The 26612-nt window shown below is 42.4% G+C and overlaps 1 protein-coding gene across 1 annotated transcript in view; it reads right to left on the bottom strand.

Annotated features, from left to right (window-relative positions):
- LOC144828425 (alanine aminotransferase 2-like) overlaps positions 1-26612 on the bottom strand; it is a 107235-nt gene that overhangs the window by 29961 nt on the left and 50662 nt on the right. The window contains exons 3-4 of the mRNA XM_078686558.1: positions 14214-14347; positions 2790-3033 (exon numbers count right to left, since the gene is read on the bottom strand). Of these exons, the coding sequence (XP_078542684.1) occupies positions 2790-3033; positions 14214-14324 (355 nt within the window). The 5' untranslated portion in view covers positions 14325-14347. The remainder of the gene's footprint in view (positions 1-2789; positions 3034-14213; positions 14348-26612) is intronic.

The following is a 26612-nucleotide window of genomic DNA, read 5'->3' on the forward strand; positions in this document are numbered from 1 at the left end:
CTAGTGGTCTGAGAGCCGAGTCCATGGTTCTCCCAAACAGTGGTTGCTAGGGGACCCAATTATTGCACAATTATGTGCAGCTATAATATTCAAAGACTCTATCAAGTTCACAGTTGCCCACCTCAAAAAATGGTTCACCACCAGCCAGAACCACAAATAATTAAGCAACAGCCAAAAAGATCTGAGAGGTAACAAGAACAACTTACAATTGAGTAAAGGCAAAATTGCCAGGCATGAACAGATGAAACGAGAGGTTATCTTTATAAGTTAGATCCTTTATGTCATGTTGTTTGTTGAATTGTCAATTTTGCTCGTATCCGGGCTTCTTCAGGGCATCCAAGAAGTTAAACTCCTTAGTATCAGTGTTAGTTTCAGTTTGGTAAACCATTTAAAAGACCCAGAAGGTATGTTGGTATATTTTCTTCTGCATTCAGGTGTTCAAAAAGATCAGACACTGAAGAGTCTTCAATGAAGAGCTGTGTAATGAGAGTATTTCGTATAAACACTAATGATGCAGAGCCATAATCAGCATCTTTAGAATTAAACCGTGTCCTGTTCCGGCATCGATGCCTGGCAATTTTTTCCTTTACTCAATTATAAGTTGTTCTTGTTCCTTTTCAGATCTTTTTGTCTGGTCCATTGTTCTCCCTTTTACTTGTTTCTGAGAATGCTGAGAATGCAAAATCCCCAAATCACCTACAAGCTACATCCGTTTGACCCCGCCCCCTTCCATGTTAGTAGTAAGTAACGGTGCTGGTGCTGGCTCTGGATAGATTGGCCAGCCTGTGGTCAACCCCCTGCTCTGCACAACAAAGGCCATATGTTGATTAGCGTTGGCTGCCGGGTGGAAAACACCCCGCTGCGCACAACCTCTGTCTGTGCACCGCAGGGGTTTGGATTTAAATATGGTGATACATTATTACTTTATGTTAAAACAAAACCTGAAAATTCACTGAAAGAAACAAAAGTTAAAGTAACATTTTAGTTAGGTGTGATAAAAAAGCTGTTTTGTTTTTTAAAAACTTAGAGATTCGCTGAAAACAAAACAAAGGTTAAAGTAACGAAGAATATGTCAGTGACAACATTAACGTTTTGAAGAAAAAAAAAGAAATTCACAAGTTATAGTTAGCAGAACTAACTATGACTTGCGCCCCCGCCATGCTCTTCTTATGACCTCACATATTGCATCACTTAGGACATGTTCTATGACATAATTTATGATATCACAGGATTACATCATCCAATGAAAGTGTTAGTCTAGAGAGACAGCTCTCCAGGTTAATCAATGTGAGAAGCAATAAAAATGTTATGGGAGACATTAATTCTGTAAAAAATAGCCTGTCTCTAATTTTCTCATGACATTTTAGTCGTGACATCACTAGTCATCAGTAATAAGAAAATGATGTAGCTTCTCAACTGTAATACGGTATTAAAGTTGAATTGTGACATATCAGTGCATGCACCCTTTCAGGGTAGAGTGAACGGTAACTGAAACAGCAAGAATTCCAACTGATATTTACCAGTGTGTGCAAAATTCATGTAATTTGCTGTCATGTAAATTTAAAAAAAATTCAAGTAAATTAGAGAAAACTACGGCCAATTAAGCAAAATGTAAATTCACTTTAAATTTGGGGGCAAAATGTGTCCTTGCGTCCATTTTTTATATGAGGTCGCATCTCGCTCTAAAAAAAAAATGTGCAAAATAGCATTGGAATGTAAGTCCCACTTTGCATCGGGTTTGCATTAAAAAAGTAACGAAAAACCTGTTGCACAGTGTTTGTAAGTCTGGGCCAAAAAATGTAGACTTCTTTCAGGAATGGTTTTAGTGTGAGCATGCATTGTAAAGAATAAAATACCATATAAAGGAACTCAGACTTGACCCTTATTCCTTTATATGGTCGTGGAGCTTCTCGGCAACCAAATGAATACATTGATTCAATATAAACAAAATATAGTAGTGTAATATATGTTTCAATGTTACATATAAACATTAGTTGACTAAGTGTCACATTTGATATTTATCAAATACTTCAAATCTTGGGCTGAGTGCCCTCATTATGTCTGGCAACCTCTTGGATAATTCACAACAGAAACAGAAGATACCATTGCCTTGGCACTTTCTATGATAAATAAATAATATTACAACATATTACATCACGGATGGTGGCAGTTCAAATTGGAGAAGAGTGTTTGTTTTTCCTTCTTCAAATGTTTTCAGTTTTTGGGCGATTATAATGTCAACTAAAATCTGTCATAGTTCTCAGTAGCACATCATTCAAGATGAGAAATATTTACATGATATTAACAACATGTCCATAGATGCATGTACATTTCCTCATCCCCATTGAGCTCAAATGGAACCTTTGTTCGGAAACGTATAATTAATTTGGATTCCAGATGTCTCAGCTTCAAGACACGATTACCTCCTCTTTCATGTATCGGTACCATTGCGAGTCCTGAATACTTCATGTCCATCCAAGTGGGACCGGGATGTGTTCTCATATGTTTAGCCATTGCATAGGTGATCTCATCATTTTGCACAGCTCTTATGTGTTCCAGCATTCTCTTTTTTAGGGGACGTATTGTGCTTCCAATATATCTTTTGCCACAGAAGCTCTCCAGCATATATACAACATGACTGGTTTCCCAATTGATGTTATAATTGACTTCAAACACTCGTTCCTTAGGATCTTTGATGGAGTTTAGATTCCTCCCAATTTTACACTACCAATAGAGTGGGGAAAGCAGCATTAAGGATGTTGGTCACAATGTTGCTGTTTGTTCCTCACCTGTTGGATTCCAGGGGTTTGCGATGCAGAGCACTTTAGGGGTGCAGTGAGTTCGGGCTTTGTAGAGGGACCTCCTTATCTCACACAAGTCCAGAGCCCATCCGTTCTCTTCGTCTAGGGGGCACTCCAGCTTGACAGCGCCACACTGCACAATAGCATCTGTAAAGACTGGGTGTAGGGGCACACAGATCATCACACCAGTTCTTCTGGGATCCTCTTCTGTGACGATGAAAGACATGAGACTCTAGATAAAAAGACACACAAGATCTAAAGCTGGAACATCAGGTGACTACAAGGCGGGATTAGTAAGCATCTCCCCACAACCACAGCCTTCTCATCACCAGTGGAGAATGTAATGTGAAAGACTTTGAAGTCTTCTATCTCATCTTTGACTCTGCGCTTTTTACAGCATCAACTTTTCCTCACCTGGTGTATCTGCGCTTATCAGTGTTTTTTCTTATCTTTCCATTTTTAGATGTCAGCATATTGTTTGAAAATGCAACAGAGAGCACCAACCCTTCCTACAGGTATTACCTTTGCCTCCATCTTTTACAGACCTACCCAGGGCTGGACGAGAGAAACACAAGCAGGCCTGCCAACAATGCTCAAACCAACCCAGCTCCCTTCGTGTCCTCGCACAATCTCTCTTTCCATCCACCATTGCTCTCTCCCCATCTCTTCTCTCTCTCTTTTCTCCCTTTCTGATTGCTTTCTCTCTACCTTCCACCACACTCCTTCTCGTTATCTCCCTCTTGAAGCCTCCCGTGCCTCAGCAAATAACCTCAGAGAACTAGAAAAAGGTGACAGAGGCACCAGGAACGACCTTGGACTTTTCAAAACTGACCTCCTTGGGCTCCAGCCCACTGGGAATTGCCCAGTGGAATAAAAGACCCGTCCAACCCTGGATCTACCAACACAATATAAGAATGTGACCAAAATTTCCAAAAGAGAACCTTTCCTTCTTTAAATATGTATACATTCTACCTTCAGCTTTATGTAGCCTGCTAGCCCAGCTCCGTGGCTTGAGACTTGGTTTTGTTACATAGCACTGTTTGTGAAGACATAATGAATAAGGTGGAGGCAGAAGTGCCTGCAGGACGACAAACAAATAATTCCCCTAGAGCAATTCTGAGTTTGAATATTATAGCTGGTGGCCAATTTTAAAAAATATTTCTGAGTACTTGGAGTACTGCAAGAGTACTCTTTTGTGTAGTGTACTGCTGCATGTCCCAAAATGTCCAGCACTCTAAGAGAACAAGCATTGCATTCGATCTGGTTTGGTTGCAGCCTTATGGCTCTGTTAATGCCTGTTTTATTTTGTCACACGTCTTACAGAAGTTCATTTCGTCAATATGAAAAAACATTAGATAAAAGCAAAAACTTGTTTTTGGTCTCAAAAAGACCATTGCAATAGTAGTCCCTGCCACTGAAGTGAAGTACATTGCATGTTGATGTGCTCCTTAGGAAGAGACAAAATGCTGTCACTCACATTGAAGTTAGCCACTGATTGATATGGGCTGACCCATTTCCCAAGGTTGTATGCTCTGGTGGGCGGAAGAAGGTATGAATGGTATAATAACAGACCAACGGATGAAAGGGACTTAAAGCACTTAGAGGTACATATTTTATGCATGTAATATTTGTAACATCAAAGGTTCTTGTCTAATGATTGACCTAAATAGTATGAAGAAGAAACACTCTTTCTATTTACACTTAGACCTCGATTACGAGTCTGGCGATCCATGGACGGCCAGACTCACGGGGCACACCAATGGCAGTCTCCCGACCACCCTATTACGATTTGGGCAGTCGTACCACCACAGCCTAGCTGCAGCTGCCAGGGAAATGTCGTCCCTGGTGGGGTTGTGGGGGTCAGGAGGCCGCAATATGCTTGCCACAATATTACGAGTTTCCTCTCCGTCAGCGATGTTATGGAAGTTTCTCCTCCATGAACACCATGGCGGAAGGAAAGAAAGGGGGCCCTCCAGGACTCCTGTGCCTCCTCCGCATGGGGATGCATGTAGGGGTGCACACATGTGCTCTTCTGTATGCAAGCTCCCCAGTTCCTGCAAGGCATGGTCTGTTTTGGCATTCCCATTGCGGTGCCAAAAACCAATTCATCAAGGAATATTAGAGTATTTAAAAGAGACGTACACCTCTGTGATGTTTTTTCCAACAAAAGCCAATCGTGTACCCAATGGGTGCTGATTGCATTCAGCTGCAGTAACTGTTATTTAATGTGTTGGTACTGAAATTAGTGTATGTCTTTTGAGAGCCCACCTATTAGCACTAACATCTGGCTACCAGGTAATAGAAGCCCATGGGCATGCTTTATATTTCCAAGTATCAACAGAACACATTCAAAATCAACAAAACAGCCAATCCCAGTTCGGCTAAACTCATTACAAATAATATACCAGCACATTGAACCAGTGACAGAGGAATCAATACTACTTCTCCCCCGAATAATGTAGATCTGGGTTTAGGGATGGTTCATAATTTGTCTGAAACAATCAAATCATCTGAATTTAGATTAGTGGCTATTTAGGGGATCCAGCCTGTCTAGCGGAATTTGAATCCATTGGCATGAACCAGTATTTTGGTACAAATATTAGCCATTGCTCATCCCAGAAGGGCAGGGACTGGTGCTTGCTACCTGCGGCTGCAGGCCATAATCCAAATAATATCTAAAAAATGTATTAAGAAAATATAACTGATTAGGTAAAGTATAATGTAAATAGTACTATAAAAAACGCTATCTATTATAATATAGTACTATTTATATTATATACTAAAAAAGTATATTAAACCTGTAAAAATAAAAACATGTATGTTTAGCACGTCTATGAGAAAAACGTATTATGTACCTTTTTATAAAAAGGTTTACACATATAAATATGTTAAAAACTGTTAAAGGAATACACGTGTTGATTTTATGATGTAAGAAATGTACCTCTATAATATTTTTTCTTTACTTTTATGGTAAACAATGTGTATATGTTGTATTAAATATAAACATATACGTTAAATAAATTATGAAAAACTAAAAAATATATATAAAAACCATCAATATACTATTGATTGTAGTAAAAACAAATAGGAAAAAAAATAGTGTCTGTAAAATGTTGAATACTAAAAGCTTCACATTTGATAATTACACTGCAATGTAACCTATTAGGGCAAAACAAAGAAGAAAAAGAAACTTACCTTGCTCCTCGCCGCTTCTTCGTCGTGTGTCTTCTCCGTCATACCTCATCTGGCTGGAACATGAAGCACACCTAGGCTCCCCTAAGCCAGTCTCAATGCTGCAAAGCAGCGTTGTGATTGGTCTGAGCGCTGTGGCTCGGCGCTCAGATGGGCAGTTGGAGCCTGGGCATGTTCTCCACCTAGGCTTCAATACAGTCTGGGTGGAGAACATGCAACGTGTGCATGAATGTTTAGCCTGCCCAAGACAGCTGGCCAAACATTCACGCAAACTTACAGAGTGTGCTCACAACTCCCCCTGATCCTCTGTCATTAGAGCAACCTGTCCTGGCCCTGCAAAGCTGCTGCAGCAGGACAAGATAAAATTATACTAACGTGAAGATATTATCATTTTATTTTCCTTTAACGAAGGAGCCGCCACTGGTTCCATCTACAATACAAACTATTTTGGAAAGTTTGAACACAAAATAGGTCACATTTACTATTCCAACCCTAATCTAAGCAAATTTGGGGACATGTTTGACAATAAAGATAGCAGATTTTATATTTATCACTCCAATTTTAACAAATAGTTTATCATATTATCAAAATGTAATAAAAATAATTTTATTTATATTAAATAAATATGTTAAAAACTGTTAAAGGAATACACGTGTTGATTTTATGATGTAAGAAATGTACCTCTATAATATTTTTTCTTTACTTTTATGGTAAACAATGTGTATATGTTGTATTAAATATAAACATATACGTTAAATAAATTATGAAAAACTAAAAAATATATATAAAAACCATCAATATACTATTGATTGTAGTAAAAACAAATAGGAAAAAAAATAGTGTCTGTAAAATGTTGAATACTAAAAGCTTCACATTTGATAATTACACTGCAATGTAACCTATTAGGGCAAAACAAAGAAGAAAAAGAAACTTACCTTGCTCCTCGCCGCTTCTTCGTCGTGTGTCTTCTCCGTCATACCTCATCTGGCTGGAACATGAAGCACACCTAGGCTCCCCTAAGCCAGTCTCAATGCTGCAAAGCAGCGTTGTGATTGGTCTGAGCGCTGTGGCTCGGCGCTCAGATGGGCAGTTGGAGCCTGGGCATGTTCTCCACCTAGGCTTCAATACAGTCTGGGTGGAGAACATGCAACGTGTGCATGAATGTTTAGCCTGCCCAAGACAGCTGGCCAAACATTCACGCAAACTTACAGAGTGTGCTCACAACTCCCCCTGATCCTCTGTCATTAGAGCAACCTGTCCTGGCCCTGCAAAGCTGCTGCAGCAGGACAAGATAAAATTATACTAACGTGAAGATATTATCATTTTATTTTCCTTTAACGAAGGAGCCGCCACTGGTTCCATCTACAATACAAACTATTTTGGAAAGTTTGAACACAAAATAGGTCACATTTACTATTCCAACCCTAATCTAAGCAAATTTGGGAACATGTTTGACAATAAAGATAGCAGATTTTATATTTATCACTCCAATTTTAACAAATAGTTTATCATATTATCAAAATGTAATAAAAATAATTTTATTTATATTAAATAAATATTGTGTATACAATAAAAAGACATTAATGCAATTAACTAATATAACTTACAAATCTACATTAAGAAATCATGTAATAAAATAAATAATATAATTAGCACTAAAATATCAAATTAAACAGTACAACATGAAAAAACTATTTATATACAAAACTATAGTCAACAGCACAATAAAAATATAAAATGTACAAAAGTATTATAAAACAAATTATGCAACATAATCAAATAAAATACAATTATATCACAGCACTACATAAAAATAAATCAATATAGCCTTAATTTCTAATATTTAACTACACACCTAAAAACAAATGTATTGAATTAAGCATATATAATGAATAATTTTATTCCAAACATGAAACTTTTTTTTTCAAAACAATATTTTTAATGTGATTATGTTTCAAACATGAAATTTTAAAATTAAATATTTCAAAATACTATGCACATTATTTATAATTCTAAGAAAATATTACAATATTCTGAAAACAATTGATTTAAAACATTTATTAAAAATGAATTTACATTAAAAAACCCTAAACTATATGAACACGACAATGAATAATTGAACATAATTATTTTTCATGTTCCATTAAAAACCAATAAAAAACTGACTACACAAAAAATGTTTACAACATGAATCAATAATTAATATAAGACATTTTTAAATATTAATAGATTATAAATAAAATAGATAAAAAATATAAAGCATATAACATAACAAAACATCATTTTTTGAATAATACATAATCAAATTTCATAATAGAACAATTTATAAAACATAATTCTGCAAATAAAATTCTCATGCAATTTAAAATAAAAAATATTCAATTACAAATTAAGCAATCATTCTATTACATATAATAAATTCCTTAAATATACACAGAAAAATAAAACTACCAAAAGCATACTTTTAAAATGTCCCAACACCCCCTTTTAAATATTAAAAAAAGGTGAATTAATTAAAAATAAGAATGTAAATATAACTTGTCACAATAATAATATAAAAATGAAATTTTAACATTAAATATTGACATAAAACATTTTCTATATACAACATAAAACCTGAAAACATTCTAAATAAAATGATATTGTGCACAATGATATTTTTGGTAATTATAATTTTAACAGCAATATTAAACACAAGACAACCCTTAAAAAGATATTCTTACCTTCAATATTTATGTCCAGGATACGTTGGACATCTTGATATTCTTGCAACAATATTTTTGTTTGATATTTTGTCCAAACACAGCTGGCCGATCACTCACCTACCATTCATCAGAAAGATCATTGAGAAAAAATAGTCTATGTTAAACTTCAAGATTACATTAATGCTAATCATCTCCTGTGTGACTACAGTCTGGTTTCAGATCATGCTGCAGCATGGAGACCACTACCTTACACATTGTAAATGATACCCTTTTGACCACAGATTAAGATGAACCCTGCGTGCTGGACCTTTGAGCTGCCTACGACACCCATCTCACTTTCATGCGCAGTCTGGAGTCTCAAATGAGATTCACTGGCAATATCCTGCACTAATTCTCCTCCTACCTTTCCAACCAACAGCAGTATGTTCTTCACATAGGTGCTTTATAGTCACAAAGGATCCCTATCACCTGTGGAGTTCCTGAGGGTTCCATACTGTCTTCTGTGGTCCTCAAACTATACTCACAGAAAACAGCATCAATATTAGATGTGTGTGAAATTCGCTTCCACATAATTAAGCAAAATTATACAAAATGATACTTAGGCCTAATTAGGATATCCGTCAGTAAGCCTCTGACTGCTCGTCGGAGGCTTACTGACCAAAATCCTTGGTTTGAATCCCGAACGCCGTATTATGATTACGGCTGTCAGAATTCAAACTGCCTCTAAACCCTGGTTCTCCCATGCTCTCAGGGAACTCAAATCTGGCTGCAAAAAACTGGAGGGAGCCTGGCGTCTTGAGTTCCGTCCTGAACTAAAGAGCAATTTGCGGAGGGCTCAGAAGGTTTACTATGCCGAAATTAAGGCTGCCAAAAGTAGGTACTACTCAGGAAGGATTGAGAAGGCGGACAACAATGGCAAAGAAGTCTTTGCCATCGTTCAGAGTTTTCTTTCTCCCTGTGCTGCCTCGCCAGCTCTTCCGGCATCCGATCTTTGGTGTGAGGAACTGTCTTGCTTTTTTGACAATAAAATCGCTAAAATCCAAGAGGAGCTCCAAAATTCCTGTGGTCTCCTTCAGCCTTTACCACCCATCATTAGTTCTGGGGGGAAGCAACACGTTAGCCAACTTTCCACCTTTGAGCCAGTCTTGCAAGCTGATGTGCTGGCTATCTTGGAGACATTAAAGTCAGGCTCTCCTTCCGACCCGTGCCCTGCTAGGGTTCTGGGGGGAGCGGCGAGCCTGGTGTACCAAGAGGCCACCCAGGTTGTCAATTTGTCTTTGGTCTCGGCTTCTGTTCCCCTTTGCTGGAAACAGGCGAAACTTCTTCCCTTGCTAAAGAAGCCTGGTCTGGATCCCCTAGTTACTTCCAGTTATCGCCCGATATCGCTGCTGCCGGCACTGGCGAAGGTTTGCGAAAAGATTGTTTTTAGGCAACTGAATAACTTTATTGAGTCCTCTCAGGCTTTGCACCCGGCTCAATCGGGTTTCAGGGCGACCTTTAGCACTGAGACGGCGCTGGTGGAAGTCTCAGAGGCCATTAGGAGGTGTCTGGACGGAGGCGGCAGAGCGGTCCTGGTTTTGCTGGACTTATCTGCCGCTTTTGATACGGTACCCCATGCTCAGCTGCTGACAAGGCTGGCAGAGGTGGGGCTGTCGGGTGCGGTTTTGGACTGGCTGTCTTCGTTTCTGTCAGAGCGGATGCAGCAAGTGTGGATGCCTCCATATGCCTCGTCACCTAAAAAGCTCACTACAGGGGTTCCGCAGGGCTCGACGTTAAGCCCTCTGCTGTTCAACGTCTATATGACCCCGTTGATTCATCTGGCAGAGCAGTGGGGAGCCAAAATAATGGCGTACGCCGACGACACGCAGTTGCTGTTTACATGGCCTAAGAACTGCTTAGACGCCAGTGTCGTCTGCTCTTGTTTGTCCAATGTCTTCCGGTGGCTCGTCTCAGCCCAGCTCAAATGCAACGAGGACAAGTCAGAGCTGTTATTTTATGGCAATTTTCCGGCCAATTTTAAGGACCTTATTTGGCCGACTGACTTTGCATGTCCCAGCTCTCTTGGAGGCCCGGTAAAAAACCTGGGGGTTTGGTTTGGACAGGATCTTAAGTTTGAAGCTCACTTAAAAAAACTTACTGCGACCTGTTTTGCGACCCTCAAGTCACTCAAAAGGTTCCTTCCGCTGCTTCACAGGGAAGCAAAAGAGACGGTTCTGCGCGCTTTGATTTTATCAAGGCTGGATTATGCCAATGCCCTCTTCAGCGGTCTTCCTAAATATCTCATTAATCGAATGCAGATCATACAGAACGCGGCGGTCCGACTTCTGTTCCATCTCCCGAGAAGAACTAGTGCACATACCCATCTTCGAAAGCTTCACTGGCTCCCGGTGGCCCATCGCATTGTGTTCAAATCATTGGTCCTGGCCTTTCGAGCCCTGCACCAACAAGGACCACAATATCTGCACAAGAGGTTTACTTTTTATACTCCTCGCCGTGCTCTTCGATCTGCCAATCTCCTTCTGATGTTTACGCCCAAAGTCACATATGTGAGACTGGGGGGTCAGTCTATTTCTGTCCAAGCAGCGCGGTCCTGGAATGCCCTGCCGTTTTTTTTGCGATCTTCAGCCACACTGTCGGAATTCAAGAAAGGGCTAAAAACCCACCTCTTTAATCTCAGTATTTTGCTTTTTTCTTTTCCTTCTGGATTGGCTCTGTTTATTGTTACATATCGCGCCAGGATACTCTGTAGTAGCAGAGCGCGTAATAAAATACTTTATAACATAACATAACATAGTCAATCTGTCTGGATTCCGATGGTCAAAAGGAGCCCATCGGCCAGTAGTTGGCTGCAAATAATCCTTTTAGGACTGGGTTTACCCCATTGGGATTATGGTGGCGGTTTCGGACAGGCTTTCCATGTCGGGCTCTAAAAACATGGAAAGACTGCCAGAAAGTGACTTAGGGGGCCCCTATCCCTCAGTGGCCTCCAGTTGGGGGCCTGGTGCCCCTCTGTAAATTCCTGCACTGTTTGGCAGACACCAGAAGGTGCCTGCCACGCGTTGCAGGGATTCACAGAAATTCCCATTTCTCTGTGGGGAGCTTGAGCTGCGGCCGGTTTCCGACCGCAGCACAAGCTCCCATAGAGAAATGGGAATATGTGAACGCACTATGCACCATCTTAATAGGGGGTGCGGAACTGCTGACCTATAGTCGATCGGTTCTCACACCAAGGTAGTGTTGGGCGGACGCAAGTCTGCCCAACATGGTAGTAGGCCCCTCAAATAATGCGAATCTGTCATTTAGTGCTATATTTTAGCTCAATTTTTGGTGCAAGGACACATTTAAACAAAGCACAGAGAACAACAGCTGCTTGTGTTCTATTTTTCCTGTGCATTTGTGGAACATTTTTACTGCAAATGGCACAATTTTCTTTCAGTTTTTATTGAGAATCTTGCATAACAAGCGCTACACCAAATTCCAAAAATTACACAAATTACGTCGGCATAATATAAATGTCAACCAAGCTTAATCAAGATTCAAGCAATCTGCCTATGATACACAACTCTACTGGAAAGTCTCCTCTATGTCATACATTCAATACCTTAAATATTACTTGCACAACATTTAGTCATGGATGTCTAGCACCTACCAGAAGCACAACCCAACCAAAAAACACAAACATGATACAGTACAAACCTGGCTGAATGACATAAACCATGACAGCTTTGAACCCCCCAACTTTCACCGAATACCAAGTCACCTGGATTCACCTTGGACATCAACCTCACCCTCAAGAAACACATTGCAAAAGACAGTCTAGTACCAGCTCTCTCCTCCAGGAAATCTAATCATTTCTTCAAGAAAGCAACTTTAGAACTGCTGTTCAAGCTCACGTACGCTCAAATATGGATGTAGCAATGCTCTGCTCCATGGGCCCCCGCGACTCTACACTGGCATCGCTTAAGGATATCTTACACGCCAAAGCGCGTCTCATCAATCACCTTAAGAAATATGATCATATCACCCCCATGCTGGTGGAACTCTGTTTGCTCCGCCTGTAGGCCTGACCTGTGTCATCTTCAAAACCAGTTACATCATTATAAAGCCATCACAACCAGAATCCCCACTTATCTCGCATACAAGCTCACCATCTCTGCACATTAACAACCAAGACAACATTAGACTGCAGAGTAGGAAGTGTAAAAATAAAACCAATGCAGCAGTCCTTTTCCATCTATGCACGCAGGGTCAGTAACAACATCCCTGTATCAATCAAACCCACCCGAGTGTAGCTCAAATTTGGGAAAGAGTTGGAAATACACGGTTTAAAGAATATTACATCACAGTGCATTATTCCTCCACACCCCAGCTTCCCTCTCCTATTACTCATTTAATTTAAGCTTTTCTATGATCATGTACAGAGGTTCCTTGCCTTTTGTTTGGCTAGGTTCGCGGTATAGAAATACTATAAACATACATGCATAAATACATACATACATACATATGTTGCACACACATTCTAAAGCACAAAAGTACCTTTAAAACCGATTTACACCAAACTGGTTAGAAGTATGTGTGTGCAAGGAATGACTGGTTGATTCTTGTTCTGTGTGTATATTCACAGAACCAAATCAAGTTTTATTATATGCTGTCTGCAAACAGAAAATGTATTTGATGAGGAGGAGTAAGAGACCAAAGATTTAAAATGGGAGCTGTGAAGCAAGTTTGTGTGACTATATATTATAAAAAACTAAACTATCACCAGCCAAATTTAAAAGGATATCACAATCTACCTCATATTTCTGTCACTTTATCAAGGAACATCTCAGACATGTGTCATACCTTTGTCACAAAAGATAGGGAGTGATGTGTCCCATTTATTAAAGGGTGCACATTGCAACCATTCCAACTGCACAGCTTATTCACTCAGATTTCTGTGCAGCTTTTCTTACGCCAGTGATGTTTTATCTCTCTTTAGTACTTACACTCATAACATGCACTCACACTTTTATCCTTTGGCACTTATGCCCAACCTCAAACCTTTATTCATTAATCCCAAGCCCTGAATAAAGGAGGCTCTTGACAATCTTAGTGGCAGTCAAAGTCCATTTCTTTTCTTCTTTTGATTTGATCTAAGACTTTGTAAACTTTGTGAGAGAAGTGTCCCTGGCTGTGAAATTAAGTGTACCAGTCTGTCTTTATTTATAATCATTGCAATTTTTTCATTGAATTTTGGACTTTCAAACAGCTTCATGTACTAATATGGAACTTCTTTGAAGATCCCGCAACCAGCGACCAATGATTCAAGTTAGATCTTTCAAGAACAGAAACCTTCAATTATCTCTTGCTCTCTCTCAGAGCTGGTGTCTCTTTGCGTCATTGCTCTATACTCTTTTGCTTATACCTGGGGATGCAAGATTAGCAATACATCAAATTTGCTATGCTGCCCCCATAAGTCTATCATTCCTTATCCACCACCACATATTTCTGGGTGGGGGGTGCGAGGTCTACTTACCAGAATAGCCCGGGTAGATCCCCATGAGATGATAACATTGTTGGGATTAGCAGGGACTCCACCATCTCGCCTTTCAATGTACTGTGCCACCTTGTTAGGTATGTTCCTCATCGCGTACCCAACATTATATGCACCTGAAAACGCAATCAACAGAGATAACAGATCTGAATCCCAATTCCATTCAAGTCTAAATTTGTGCCGCAAAGAAGTACAACGTAATGTACACAACAAAGTTTTAGCAGCTGAGAAAAAATGAAATCTTTCCTCCTTTGGTACTTCAATTCTCTAACAATAGAGTCATTTGTGGGCCTTTTTTTGTGAACTGGTGCCCTCAGGTGACCATTTGCATTGGCAGCATAAGGCAGATATCTGTGATGCCTTAACGTAGCATCAGCCATGAGAAACAATTAAAAAACAGTTTTTAGCCTTTAAAATATTTTTGTTCAAAATGTTCCTGATTACAACGTGCAAAATGCATAAGAAGATAAGACCATCGTGCTCTTCCGGTGTAAAATATGATGTCAATATTGGACTAGTTAGTGAGGATCTCAGAGGGATTAATTGTGAGCTCTTGCAGGACATACATGCAGTAGAGAAGAGCAGCATATTCCAGATGATGTGTGGGTCTAGAATGAGGATGTGCGAGATAGTGATCTCTTGGGGTCAGAAGTAAGGAGAAAAAATTGTTCTGTAGAGAAAGTAGAAACATGCAGATTGAGGTATCTGGCCTTATTTAGAGGAATTAGCTGTGTTATCTCTCTCTCCATTAATAAAGAAGGCAGGTTTGCTTTGAAATCTTATAAATAATGATGGCTGCAGTAGCATAGGACTCTCAAAAAGCATGGGTCCAAGGAAGGAATAACATCTCTCACCTCCTCCCCTCAACCTTTTGAGAGGCAGGTTTAGCTACTGCCCCTTGGTTCAAAGAAGAATTCGACCATTGAACGTCCACCAATGAACTTCTGACATGAGGACAGTGCTTTTTCTAGGATTGGCTATAGAAGATGCAGTTGATGTCCAAATGAGGGCAAACAGTTTATTAAGCTGAGTCAATGATGAGAGTAGACAAAGAGAATCTGAGGTTAGAGGGTCCATTTGACTTGGCGCTACTGACGTCATAATGTACTAAAAGGGAAGTGTCCGAGGTTTCATTTCTTATGTTTTGGATTTCTGATGAAAACAACCTATAATTTTAGTACATCAATCTTCTGCCATAAAAGGGCTGTTCTGGTGTTAGATGTCTGTGCTTTTATGATGTGAAACAGTTGATTATGGTTGTTTTTAGTGGCGTATTCTGTTTTCAAGAAATTTCGATGTAGTTTTAAAGATATTGACTCCATGCAAAGCTTTAGGTTATCTTTACAAGAATGGGAGAAGTGTAGTGGTCCTAATGGTAATTGAACTCATTGACAAAGTGGTGGCTGTCCTGAATATCTGGTACAGGTCATGTGCTCTCGGGAGTGATATTGAATGCAGATGGTGCGCATATCAAGCTTGCATTGGCTGTGTCATGTGGGACCTAGATCCATGTTACAGAGAGCAGGCACTTCCTTAAGGATCCAGGTCCAAGGTGCCCAAAGTGAGGACAGTCGGGACTGATCAAGGAAGATAACAAAATTTAACTGATGAATTGGAACTTATTTAATTTTTGAACTGAGGTCTCCAAGGAGATCTAACACTAAATCTTACATAGAAAGGCAATCATACTGGTTAATTTATTGATCAGAGATTGTAAACTAGGTGGACACTGTTGACATCAGGCGTGGTCTGCAGATGATAGATTGTGGGGCCAGAAATAGCATTCATCCTTCTGCTGTTGATACTTTAACCACCTTTAAATGGGTGATTGTAACATCTGGTATTTAGGAATGATGACCCCCCCCCAGTCTAATATGTTATTTTAAAGAAAAGTATTATTCTTTTTATTATAATAGCTATAATACAAATTATTGTTATTATTTGTCCAGTTGTGAAAAGGTCCAAAAACTTCAAATTGTAAATGGTGAAGGACCCCATTGAAAGTTGGCTTGACCTCTTTTTGTCATGCTCAAAAGGTTGAGAAGACTATTGCAGTAAGAGGAAACAGGACCTACAGAGAATTTCAACAGTAAGTATTACGCCTAAACGAAATGGATGAGAACGGTGCAAATAAAATGTATTGAAAGCAGTGATAATTCCATTAGATAGTGTATTTTTAAATTTCTGATAGATCGTGTATTTGTAAACTTTGAATGTGAAGGAAAGTTTGCATCATATTGGGCAAATGTATAAAAATTACAATGCTGACTTCGGTCTTTCATTCATAAGTTGGATGCTGAATTTCTGTCAACTAAGTAATTTGAGGAAACAAAAGATTAGGAAATTCTCTCAAACAATTATGACATAATGAGAATTAGAAAAATTTCATTAAAGGGTTTAGGAAACTCCTACAAAGAAACCATAGAGTGTAAAACTTTGCACAAAGACCACTCACTTTGGACAGAAAATTACATTACAATGTCCCTGAATACTCAAAAGTAAACGCTTAGGGGCATATTCTCAAGGACTCACCACCAATTTAGCGGCACTTTTCTGCCACGAAAGTGGCGATAGATTTATCGCCCTATTCACAAGCCTGACCTAACAGCTGACATCACCAGTTTACCTGCAATAGCTGCCGCTACAAACATCTCCAGGGTTGACAGCGACAACTAACCTTAATAATAGTGTAGGCGTTCCTGTAAAAAAAAACTCACGATAACACCACTTCACGATATTCTCAACAACCAGCCAGATCGGCGATGTGGGCCAAAAACAGGCGATAGGGCACATTAGCAGCAGGGACTTAAAACCTGCTTTTTTCTGGTCTTAAGTAGGACGAAAACCTGCAGTATAAAGGGAGCCCTGCCCAGAGCCACATCTGAAGACCAACAGATGCCATGGAGCTAATAATCATGCAGCTCGGATACCCAAGAGGGTCACATCACCCACCACCACCACCCTCAGAACCGCCCCCACCCCCATGACCACCCCTCTGGACTACTACACTAAGACAGCGGACCTTCTCAAAACGCACCAGCCTCACAGACTTAACGCCAGAGGATGTCATTACCCACTACAGGCTGAAAAGGACAACCACCCTCTGCATCCTGACCCACATTGCCCACAGGCTGACGGTACAAACACAGCGGACAACCAACATCCCTCCGCAGACAAAGCTGCTGGCTGTGCTGCACTTGTTGGCCTCCGGTACCTTCCAACCAACAACTGCCAGAGTCGTAGGAGTCTCACAGCCAGCCCTATCAAAGTTCCTCACTGTCTTGGATGCCATCATCAGCTTGATATCCCAGCACCTTCACTTCCCCCACACTGCGCATGAACAGCTGAAGACCAAGCAAGGATTCTACGCAATTGCTGGCTTCCCGCATGTGTTGGGGGAAATTAACTGCACACATGTCCTAATTGTGCCCCCTGCTGACACTGCACACAATTCCTGCAACAGAAAGCACACGCATTCCATCAATGTGCAGGCCACTGGGGACTGTTCACCAATGTCTTCGCCAACTTCCCAGGCAGTGTACATGATTCCTACATCTTCCGACAGTCTATCATAAACCAACGCTTCCAGGATGGCAACTGTGGAAATAAACTGCTTGTTGGTAAGTACCAACAAGCAGTCCATTTCCTTACCTCACCTCCAAAATCATACAACTCACAACTGTGGGAAGGCACACGTGACAAAATTAAATACATCATGCCAAACAATGCCCACCCACCAGACACGACAACACAAGTAACTGTGGTAACAGGGGTCAGACTTGTAGACAAACCATCCACAAAGGCATAGCCCCTCTGCCAAACAATTGCAGAATGTGGGAAGAGGTGGGAACCAAGAATGTGCGAAGGAGGCAAGTGACCCATGAATAAGAAAGTACACAATGCCAAGTGTTGCGGTGATGTGCTGGACAGTCTTGAGTATGCAGAGCACAGATATGCCCATGTGGACATATACTGCTGGTGATTGTTGTGTTGTGGACAGTTGATGCAACCATGTTACCTCAGGCAGTCGGGAAGACCTCGGACATGTAGCTACGTGCCCCCCCCCTGTAAGCATAACAGTAGTTGTCTGGTCTGTCGTACACCAGTCCAGTGTAGGAGTGTGAATAAATAGCTCAGGGCTCTGGGCGTGGTTAACTTCTGAGATGGCCACCAAAGTAACTATTGCATGTGTCTCTGTGTCCGCCATATCCTGACCATAGACCTACACACACGTGGCCGACCACCTTCAATGGACAAATCTACACTGGCGATAAGGTGGCTACATCACACACCACCCGGCGCACATCTCGTCATCGCCTGCAGGGGATGTGTCTGCCAGGGCAGCACCCCTCACCCTGCCACGAGACCGCCACCGTGACCGGTGGTGCCTGCATGATCCTGTACACCTGCCACACCCCAGCCTGCTGCCCCCCAGACCTGTCGGGTGCCCAGCGATGATTTCCCACCCAAGCGCACCCTGGCCTCACTGCTCACTTGCCACCAGCGGCGTGTCTCCAAGAGGGCCCAACACATGCAGGTGCAATCTTCAAGCCCGAGGTCCACGAGCTTGGAAGCCTCCTCAGCTGATCGCTGGCTTCCACGCAACAGGCCCCCCAGTGCACCCAGCTGCACAACTGCGTGGAGCTCTGTGTGTGCTGACTGCTCCCTTCGGCCTACATTGCGGTCAAGCAGATCTCACACAAATCAAATCAAGCCCGGACCTCCAAGCCTACTGCATCATCGCAGGCTGCACACCCGCTCAGCTCTTCCGGTGCCATTACCTCAGTGCACCGCAAGTCATCGTCCCGTTTGACTACCCCACAAGTAAGCCTCCAGCAGCCAACAGCATGTCATCTGTAACACCACTGGAGCCCTTCACAGTTGCGAGGCCACCCACGTCCCAGGCAGGCCGCTGGAAAGCTTGGGTGGAACGTCTGGAGATGTACTCCGAAGCGCACGACATCCCAGCACTGCAGGGGCGGCCCATGCGTAGGCGTGTGAAGAAATGGACCGGGGCTCTGGGGATGGTTCAGTTCTGGGTTCAGGGCGTGGTTCAGTTCCGGACTCAGGGCGTGGCTCAGTTCTGGGCTGGCCATAAAAGTAACTATGGCGTGTGTCTCCGTCGTAGTGTCAGCGCCACCTAGCCCTTAATTGAAAATGTTGCACTGTAGCATGCACCCGGAGGGCGGGCTCACCCGAATGGATAAATAAAGGAGCGCAAGACTGCTCGGGGTCTTGGCTCATACTTGCCATCTGTTTTTGTGTATCTTCATCCGCAGCATAAGCCAAAGGCCTAGACTCAATTGCAGCGCGAGTTCAACCAGGTCTGAACTCGACATATGTGTCCGCCCTATCCTTACCATAGGCCTACACACATGTGGCCGCCCATCTTCAATGGCTAACATTACAGTGTTGTTGTCAGGCTTGTGGACATGCGCAGAAAGGCATGACAATGGTGTGCCGTAGGAGTGCAAGTGATACAACTGCGCAGCGCACACAAGTAAATAGGCTCAGGGAGGGAGGAGCACCTGTGAGGCTACGTAGTACATGTTGATCCCGCATATTTGCCAGAAGCAATTCATGGCAAACATGAACCCCACAGTTGCACAAATCACACGCCACAAAACTTGTAAGTCTGCCAACACAGCATGTGGACCCACCAATTAACACAAATCTCACTTACCTCTCACAGGTGATCAAGGATATTCACTCTGCCCGTGGATGATGACACCCCTCTGAGCCCCGAACACCCTGGCCCGGAAGCAGTACAATGTGCCCCACAAACGCACCAAGGGCATTGTTGAGTGCACATTTAGCGTGTTAAAGTCATGTTTCAGGTGCCTAGACATCACAGGTGGAAGACTCCTGTACAGCAAAGAAATAGTGTGCAAGATGATCATTGCACACACACCAATGCCCCATGGATCCAGGTGCCAGATGCACCGGGCGATCATGAGGAAGATGTAGCAAGTGGACTACAACCCCCTGCAGCTGCAGCAGGAATAGCCCGAAGAGGCACAATCATTAACAATTTCTTCGCATGGGCACTTCACATTGTGACTGTCCTTAGCAATCATGGAACAGTGCAATATGACCACATGAACAGCATGTACAAATAAATTCATTGCAACACACATTCCCTGTGTGCATGTCAGTCCTCCGCATTAGCACATCACTCTGACAAGTGTAAGTGCAACATTAAGTGCTAACAATCTCACGAATAGCAAATATATGGTGGGTATGTCACCTCTGTACAGAGAGTCTATTTAGGGTGTCACGCCATTTCATGGTGTCAAATGTAGTATATAATCCCGCTCATCAGTGTATCACATGTGTACAAAAACATGACATGTAGGCTGTCGTTGGTGTCCAAAGAAAGACAACAGGGTGTCATTTTGGGTGTCCATTGGGGTCAGATATGAACCACCCTGATGCAGAGATGCACCCTGTGACTCAAGTCCTACAACATGAGCAACATGAACGTAAGGGGGATGACGTCAGGGGTTGTTTGTGCACGTGGATGTGTCAGAGTGTGACCTGCTCCTTTACGGGTGTGGTCCACACTCAGTCACCTCAGTGTCGTGACGTGCACCATGTCATGATAATTGGACTGCAGCCATGCTAATAGTCATGCAGTGTCACTTGCATTGTCAGTGTGGCTCATGGACCCGCAGCTTTGCTGGGTTCAGCACATGTGCATGGGTTTGTTGTGAGATTAGTGATGTGTGGGCACATTGTCAACGGGGGTCTAATTGCTGTTTCTATGTGTGCTGCAGTATGCCCAAGAGATCAGAGACATGACGCAGAGTCATTGTGGGTGTGCACAGTGCTATACTTAATAGTGCATGTGTGCCATTGTGCTCATCTCCCCTTGTCTCCCCATCTCTGAGGGCATATTATTAAGGGGGGCGATAGGCAATTTTCACTGCTTTAGCGGCCGTTTTCGCCCGCTAAGCGGCGATAATACTATCGCCCTATTAGCAAGCTGTCGCTAACAGCAGTTAGCGACAGCTTGTAGGCGATAGCGAGCGGTGTGGGGCCCGCTTTGCATGTCAGCGATATTTATCGCTAATGACATGCAAAGTGGGCGTACCCAACCTGTTAGCGACTGAAAGCAGTCGCTAACATCGCTATCGCCTATTACCAACACAGGCGTAGCAATGGAAATATTTGCGCTAAGCGCGAATATCTCCAAAAACTAATACCTGCTCAGACCAGTTCTTAGCCATTATATCCAATGGGAGGTAGATATAATGGCTAAGACCCTGTTAGCGATAATGCGTGAATATCGCAGTATTCTCAGCGATATTCACGGATTTTGCCTCTATCGCCTGGAATTTTATCACTTTTGAGATAAACGTTGCTAATAGCACGTTATCTCAGCGATAAAATCCTGTGATGCACGGCGATAAGAAAAATTGCCGCTACCCCTACTTAGCGATAAATATCGCTATTTATTGATATTATGCCCCCTGGTTCTTTACTCACCCTGTTGCTGTTGGGTCAGGTCATGTTGAGCAGTGTCCCATCCCCCAACTCCTGCCACAGTCTCCCCACTGATGACTATGGACACCAATTCCTCCATCTCATCCATCTCTTGCTATGGCGCTAGACTCTCACCTCCAGTCTGCACTGCTGCTTTCCAGTTGTTAGCGAGTTTCAGCTTGGTTTTGTGCTTCACATCATTCCTGCGCTTCTTGGCCCTTCACTCAGACAGCATTCAGCTTGGCCAAGATGGACTGCCATATTGCATTCTTAGTTGCCAATGACAAAGTAGAGGTAATCAGGATCTGGTTCTCCTGTGGACTGAATCGTGGGTTCCTCTTCTTCTTCTCCTTATCCTTGCCTTCTCCTTCCCCGAGATCCCTGGCTTGTCCTCTGGGGGGGGAGGGGTTGTGGGGTTCTGGCTGGCCTCTGTAGTTGCTCCAGCTTCCTCCATTGTGCTTGTCAGTAGTTGTTTTTTTGGGGGGGTTTTGTAGCTTTTGTGGTAATTTTTCCCGCCTGACTTTGGAATAGCAAGCCTGGTGCTGCTTATCGCTGACGTTTTTGGCGCTGTTGGGCCCATCGCAACTTTTTTCGTGTTCGGGTTTCCTTCTTTATCATCATCCCAGTAATTTTAATGCGGACATTTGGCATGTCATTAGGAAACTATCGCCTGTTGCCGTCGTGTTGAGAATACGCCGTTAACATGGCATTAGTTTTCCACGATAGACAGCGTTATGTAAAATTAACCTAGGTTGGTGAAGATTGTTATTGTCCAATTAATAATACTTCCATACTTTCTATTTTTCATATGCCCAACACAGTTCCTTTATGTCATTCTGAATTTACACTTGGCCTGATCGACTGTGATGCTGTTTTCTTAGGGCTAGATCAACTCTACTCCCCACTAGCCACACTTAACTTGTAATAATAACATTCCAAAATGATATCCCATATACTCCCTCAAAACCTTAGACTTTTAGCTCACCAGAGGTACCACTGCCACATAGTCATCACCAAACCCAGACTGTCAATATTCTTTTGTACTGATGTGCTCATTCAGAAGATGTGAATGTTGTTGATGGTCTGGGTTTGGGGAGGAAATACATCTTATGTAATGCCTGTGAAAGTCAATTATGTCAAATGTATTGGAACCCTTTTTTTGATTCTCCCATTTCGTGCAGGGAAGAGGATTAATATCATCCAAATGTTTTGAGTAAGGTATCTCATAATCTCACCTTGCTATTAGGCTTTATGGTTACTACTCGAGGTGATAACCATAATGAGGACTCAGTGAGTAATATGATGTTTGCTTTTCCTAATTTTCCAGCTCTTTACACACTCTCATCTTATTGGATACAGGTACCTTCCCGGTCTTCCCCAATGTAGCAGCCTTATGTTTACTGTAGTGTTGTAAAACACTGGTACAAAAGCATGCACTTTCTTGTTCATACTCTTATCATTACTTAACCTGATCAACCAAACCTTATGACTGGGACCTGAAACTATGCTCACTTATCCTTGGGACATTAATCTTATTTTACGTGGCCAGTGTACTTAAATCAGCCTAACTGCCATCAAACTCAAATCTTTCCTTCTGAAACCCAAAAGAGTCCTATAGTGTCACAATTGTAGCCATCAGGGTTAATGTCAGTAATACAGAATCTCTACAGATTTTTTTATAGACAGCTAATCCATAGTTTCTCTTAAGTTATTGAATAATGAATCTCCAACTAAAGGGTTTAAAATGACATTTTATGATGTCTAGCTTTCTTTCCTAATAACAAATACATCTTTATGCTTCTCATCACTCTCTCCAATTACAGTTACTTTGAACTTCTTTTTTATGTCAAATTATACTGAAATGCGAATTTATAACATACTTGTGACATAATTGGTGAATTGTCAGGCTTCTTTTATTTAACTAAAATGGACAAACTACCAGATAGGTATAATTTTTATAATTTACTTTCCTGTTTTTCTTCTCTTTTGCATTCTTATGAAGTTCCTAACTGTGGGCTCAGTACTTGCTTGACCGGAGTGGATTTTTTGAGCTAGGCAATTATATATTGGTCATCACAGGTGTCTAAGGAAGCCCGTTGGTTAAATTTGATGCAAATTTTATATTTAACCAAAAAAGAATACTTCGAAAGGACCTCAAATACCTAGTCTTACTTTACTCCAAGGATCTTCTGAATAACTCAATAACAAAAACTGCAATAAATCCCACAAGTTAGCTGAGAACTGTACTCATTGAGTCAAATGATGTAAATTCATGTATGTATGTATGTATGTATAGGCGTTCTTATATAGCGCTAAATCTGTCACCCGACGGGCATCCTGGCGCTTAGACTATAATGACACATACATGATGTTTCCAGCATCCGGTCCATTTACATTGTACTGGGGAACAGATAGGTTTTAAGGCTGTTTTAAAAGAGTGGAGATCTTCCAGACCCCTCAGGCCCAGCGGAAGGGAGTTCCACAGTCTCGCTGCGGTGAACCTGAAAGACCGTCCGCCCATCCGGGACCTCGGAATCTTAGGTACTACCACCAAGTGGGCCGAGGCTGATCGGAGAGGTCTAGGCGGGGTGTACCAGGAAAAAAGATCCTGCAGAGGGGACGGACCCTGTCCGTGTAGAGCCCTGAATACCAGGCACAGTGCTTTAAAATCAGTCCGTTGGGAGACCGGCAGCCAATGGAGGTCCCTAAGTGCCTTGGCAGAAGAGTCCAGGCGTCGGCGTGAGAGGGCCAATTTGGCGGCGAAATTCTGTACCCGTTGTAATTTCCCAACCAGAGTAACAGGTGCCCCCAGAAGCAGTGTGTTACAATAGTCGATTCGACTTAAGATTATGCTCCGCACTACCTCTGGTCTAGCCTGTGCCGGGAGCAGGGGTAAGATCTTACGCAGCGAGCAGAGCAGTGCCATGCAAGTGGCCACCGTTCTATTCACTGATACATCAAGCTGCAGGCTGGAACTGAACATCACCCCCAGATTGCGAACGGATTCAGCAGCCAGGCTGGTGCCTTGAAAATCAAGAGGCCAGAAATCATGTGGGAGCGGTCTGGGGGTACGATCCAAGGAGCAATGCAGCACCTTGGTTTTCGAGCTGTTAAACTGCAGGGAGTCATTAGCCAGCCATTCAGCCGTAGTGTTCATACAGCGATGGAAGACATCCTGAGACACCCCATCCTTACCCTCAAACGAGAAGATAAGTTGGGTGTCATCGGCGTAATTGGTGACTGTTATGCCAAAAGATTTGATCAGCGTGATCAGGGGGCGGAGGTAAAGATTGAAAAGAATGGGGCTGATGGCTGACCCCTGGGGTACTCCCTGACCAACCCTCCTGATATTAGATTTAAAGGGTGGCAGGGCCACTACCTGGTGCCTATGATCACGATACGACACCAGCCACTCAAGGGCCAAGCCAGATACTCCAACCTCTGCCAATCTCCTGATCAGGATTGCATGGCTGACCGTATCGAACGCGGCCGACATATCAAGCAGCACTAAAAAGGCTGCTCGACCCTGGTCGGCCCGCGTCCGAAGTTCATCAAGAACAGTCACCAATGCTGATTCTGTCCCATGTGCTGGTCTGAAGCCAAACTGGGCCACATCCAAACAGTCGGTGATCTCAAGAAAGTTGGAGAGATGTTTTGTGGCCAGTTTCTCAAGAATTTTAATAGGAAATGGCAGCAGAGAGATGGGTCTGTAGTTAGCTGGGCAGGCGGGATCTAAATTTTCCTTTTTAAGTAGTGGGGAAACAACCGCCAGTTTCCAGCTGTCTGGGACCCGTGCCGATCTGAGGGACTGACAGCAGATGGAGAAAAGTGGGGGAAAAAGCTCTTCCCGAAACAGTTTCCAAAATTTTGGTGGAAGAGGATCAGATGGTGAAACTGAAGATATGCCGTCAGCCAAAGCACAGAAATCCTTGAAAGATGTTAAAGGCAAGTTGTTCAATTCAGCTGGCTTAGCACCCTCCTCCAAGTTCTCAGTGGGGATGGATTCGTGCACAGCCTGACCAGATGACGAGGCAAGATTATTTAAGATGGTAGCAATCTTGTCCTCAAAGGCTTGTGCCAACAAGTCACAGAGAACTTGGGAGGCCGGGATGTTGTTTTTGGTGCAAGCTGGATGGGCCAGTTCTTTTACGATCTTAAATAGGGCCTGGGACTTATTTGCAGCTGCCAGCAGTAATTCTTCAAGGTATCTAGCCTTGGCCAGCTTGATCTGGACTTTATAGGTCGCCAGCGCTTGTTTAAAGAGGACTCTGTGTGATTCCAGATACTGTTTTCTCCAGGCACGCTCAGCCTGTTTACACTGAAGCTTAAGTTGCCGGAGTTCCTCCGAGTACCATGGCATAGCCAGATTAGTCCTAACTCTAATTTTACGCATCGGGGCCAAAGAGTCCAGAGAAGCCGAGATTCGCTGACAGAGAATCTCGTAGCTTACGTCCACAGTGGCTCCCAGTGTAAAGCCGTCTGGAAGCAAAGTAGGCAGGGTAGATTGTTTAAGAAGTCTAGACCATTGTCTACCCATTCTAGTACCACCCACACTACCTTTTTTTGCTCATCCAGAGTTTCAAAACATATTTCCTCCACAATGTGTGTGTGTGTATTATGTTTTGGGATTAGGTGTATGTAGAGCCTGTTCATTGATAAATTGCCTTCCTTCCTGGTCTCTGAATAAACAAATCTCCTATTCACCTTTTATTGGTTACAAACAGAAGGGTTTGATATCAGCCACTTTATTGTGACTGCCCTTGGGTTGTGCAAATCAATGCACTAGCTTGATCTTCAGGTATCAGTTTCCTCTTCCGAACAACCCTTTAACTTTTGCTTCTTAACATTCTTAACTTTTTTCAATAATCTTCAACTCATATTAATAGTGAGTTGGTA

The sequence above is a fragment of the Lissotriton helveticus genome, chromosome 4_1, assembly GCF_964261635.1.
Source record: "Lissotriton helveticus chromosome 4_1, aLisHel1.1, whole genome shotgun sequence".
NCBI classification, from domain to species: domain Eukaryota; kingdom Metazoa; phylum Chordata; class Amphibia; order Caudata; family Salamandridae; genus Lissotriton; species Lissotriton helveticus.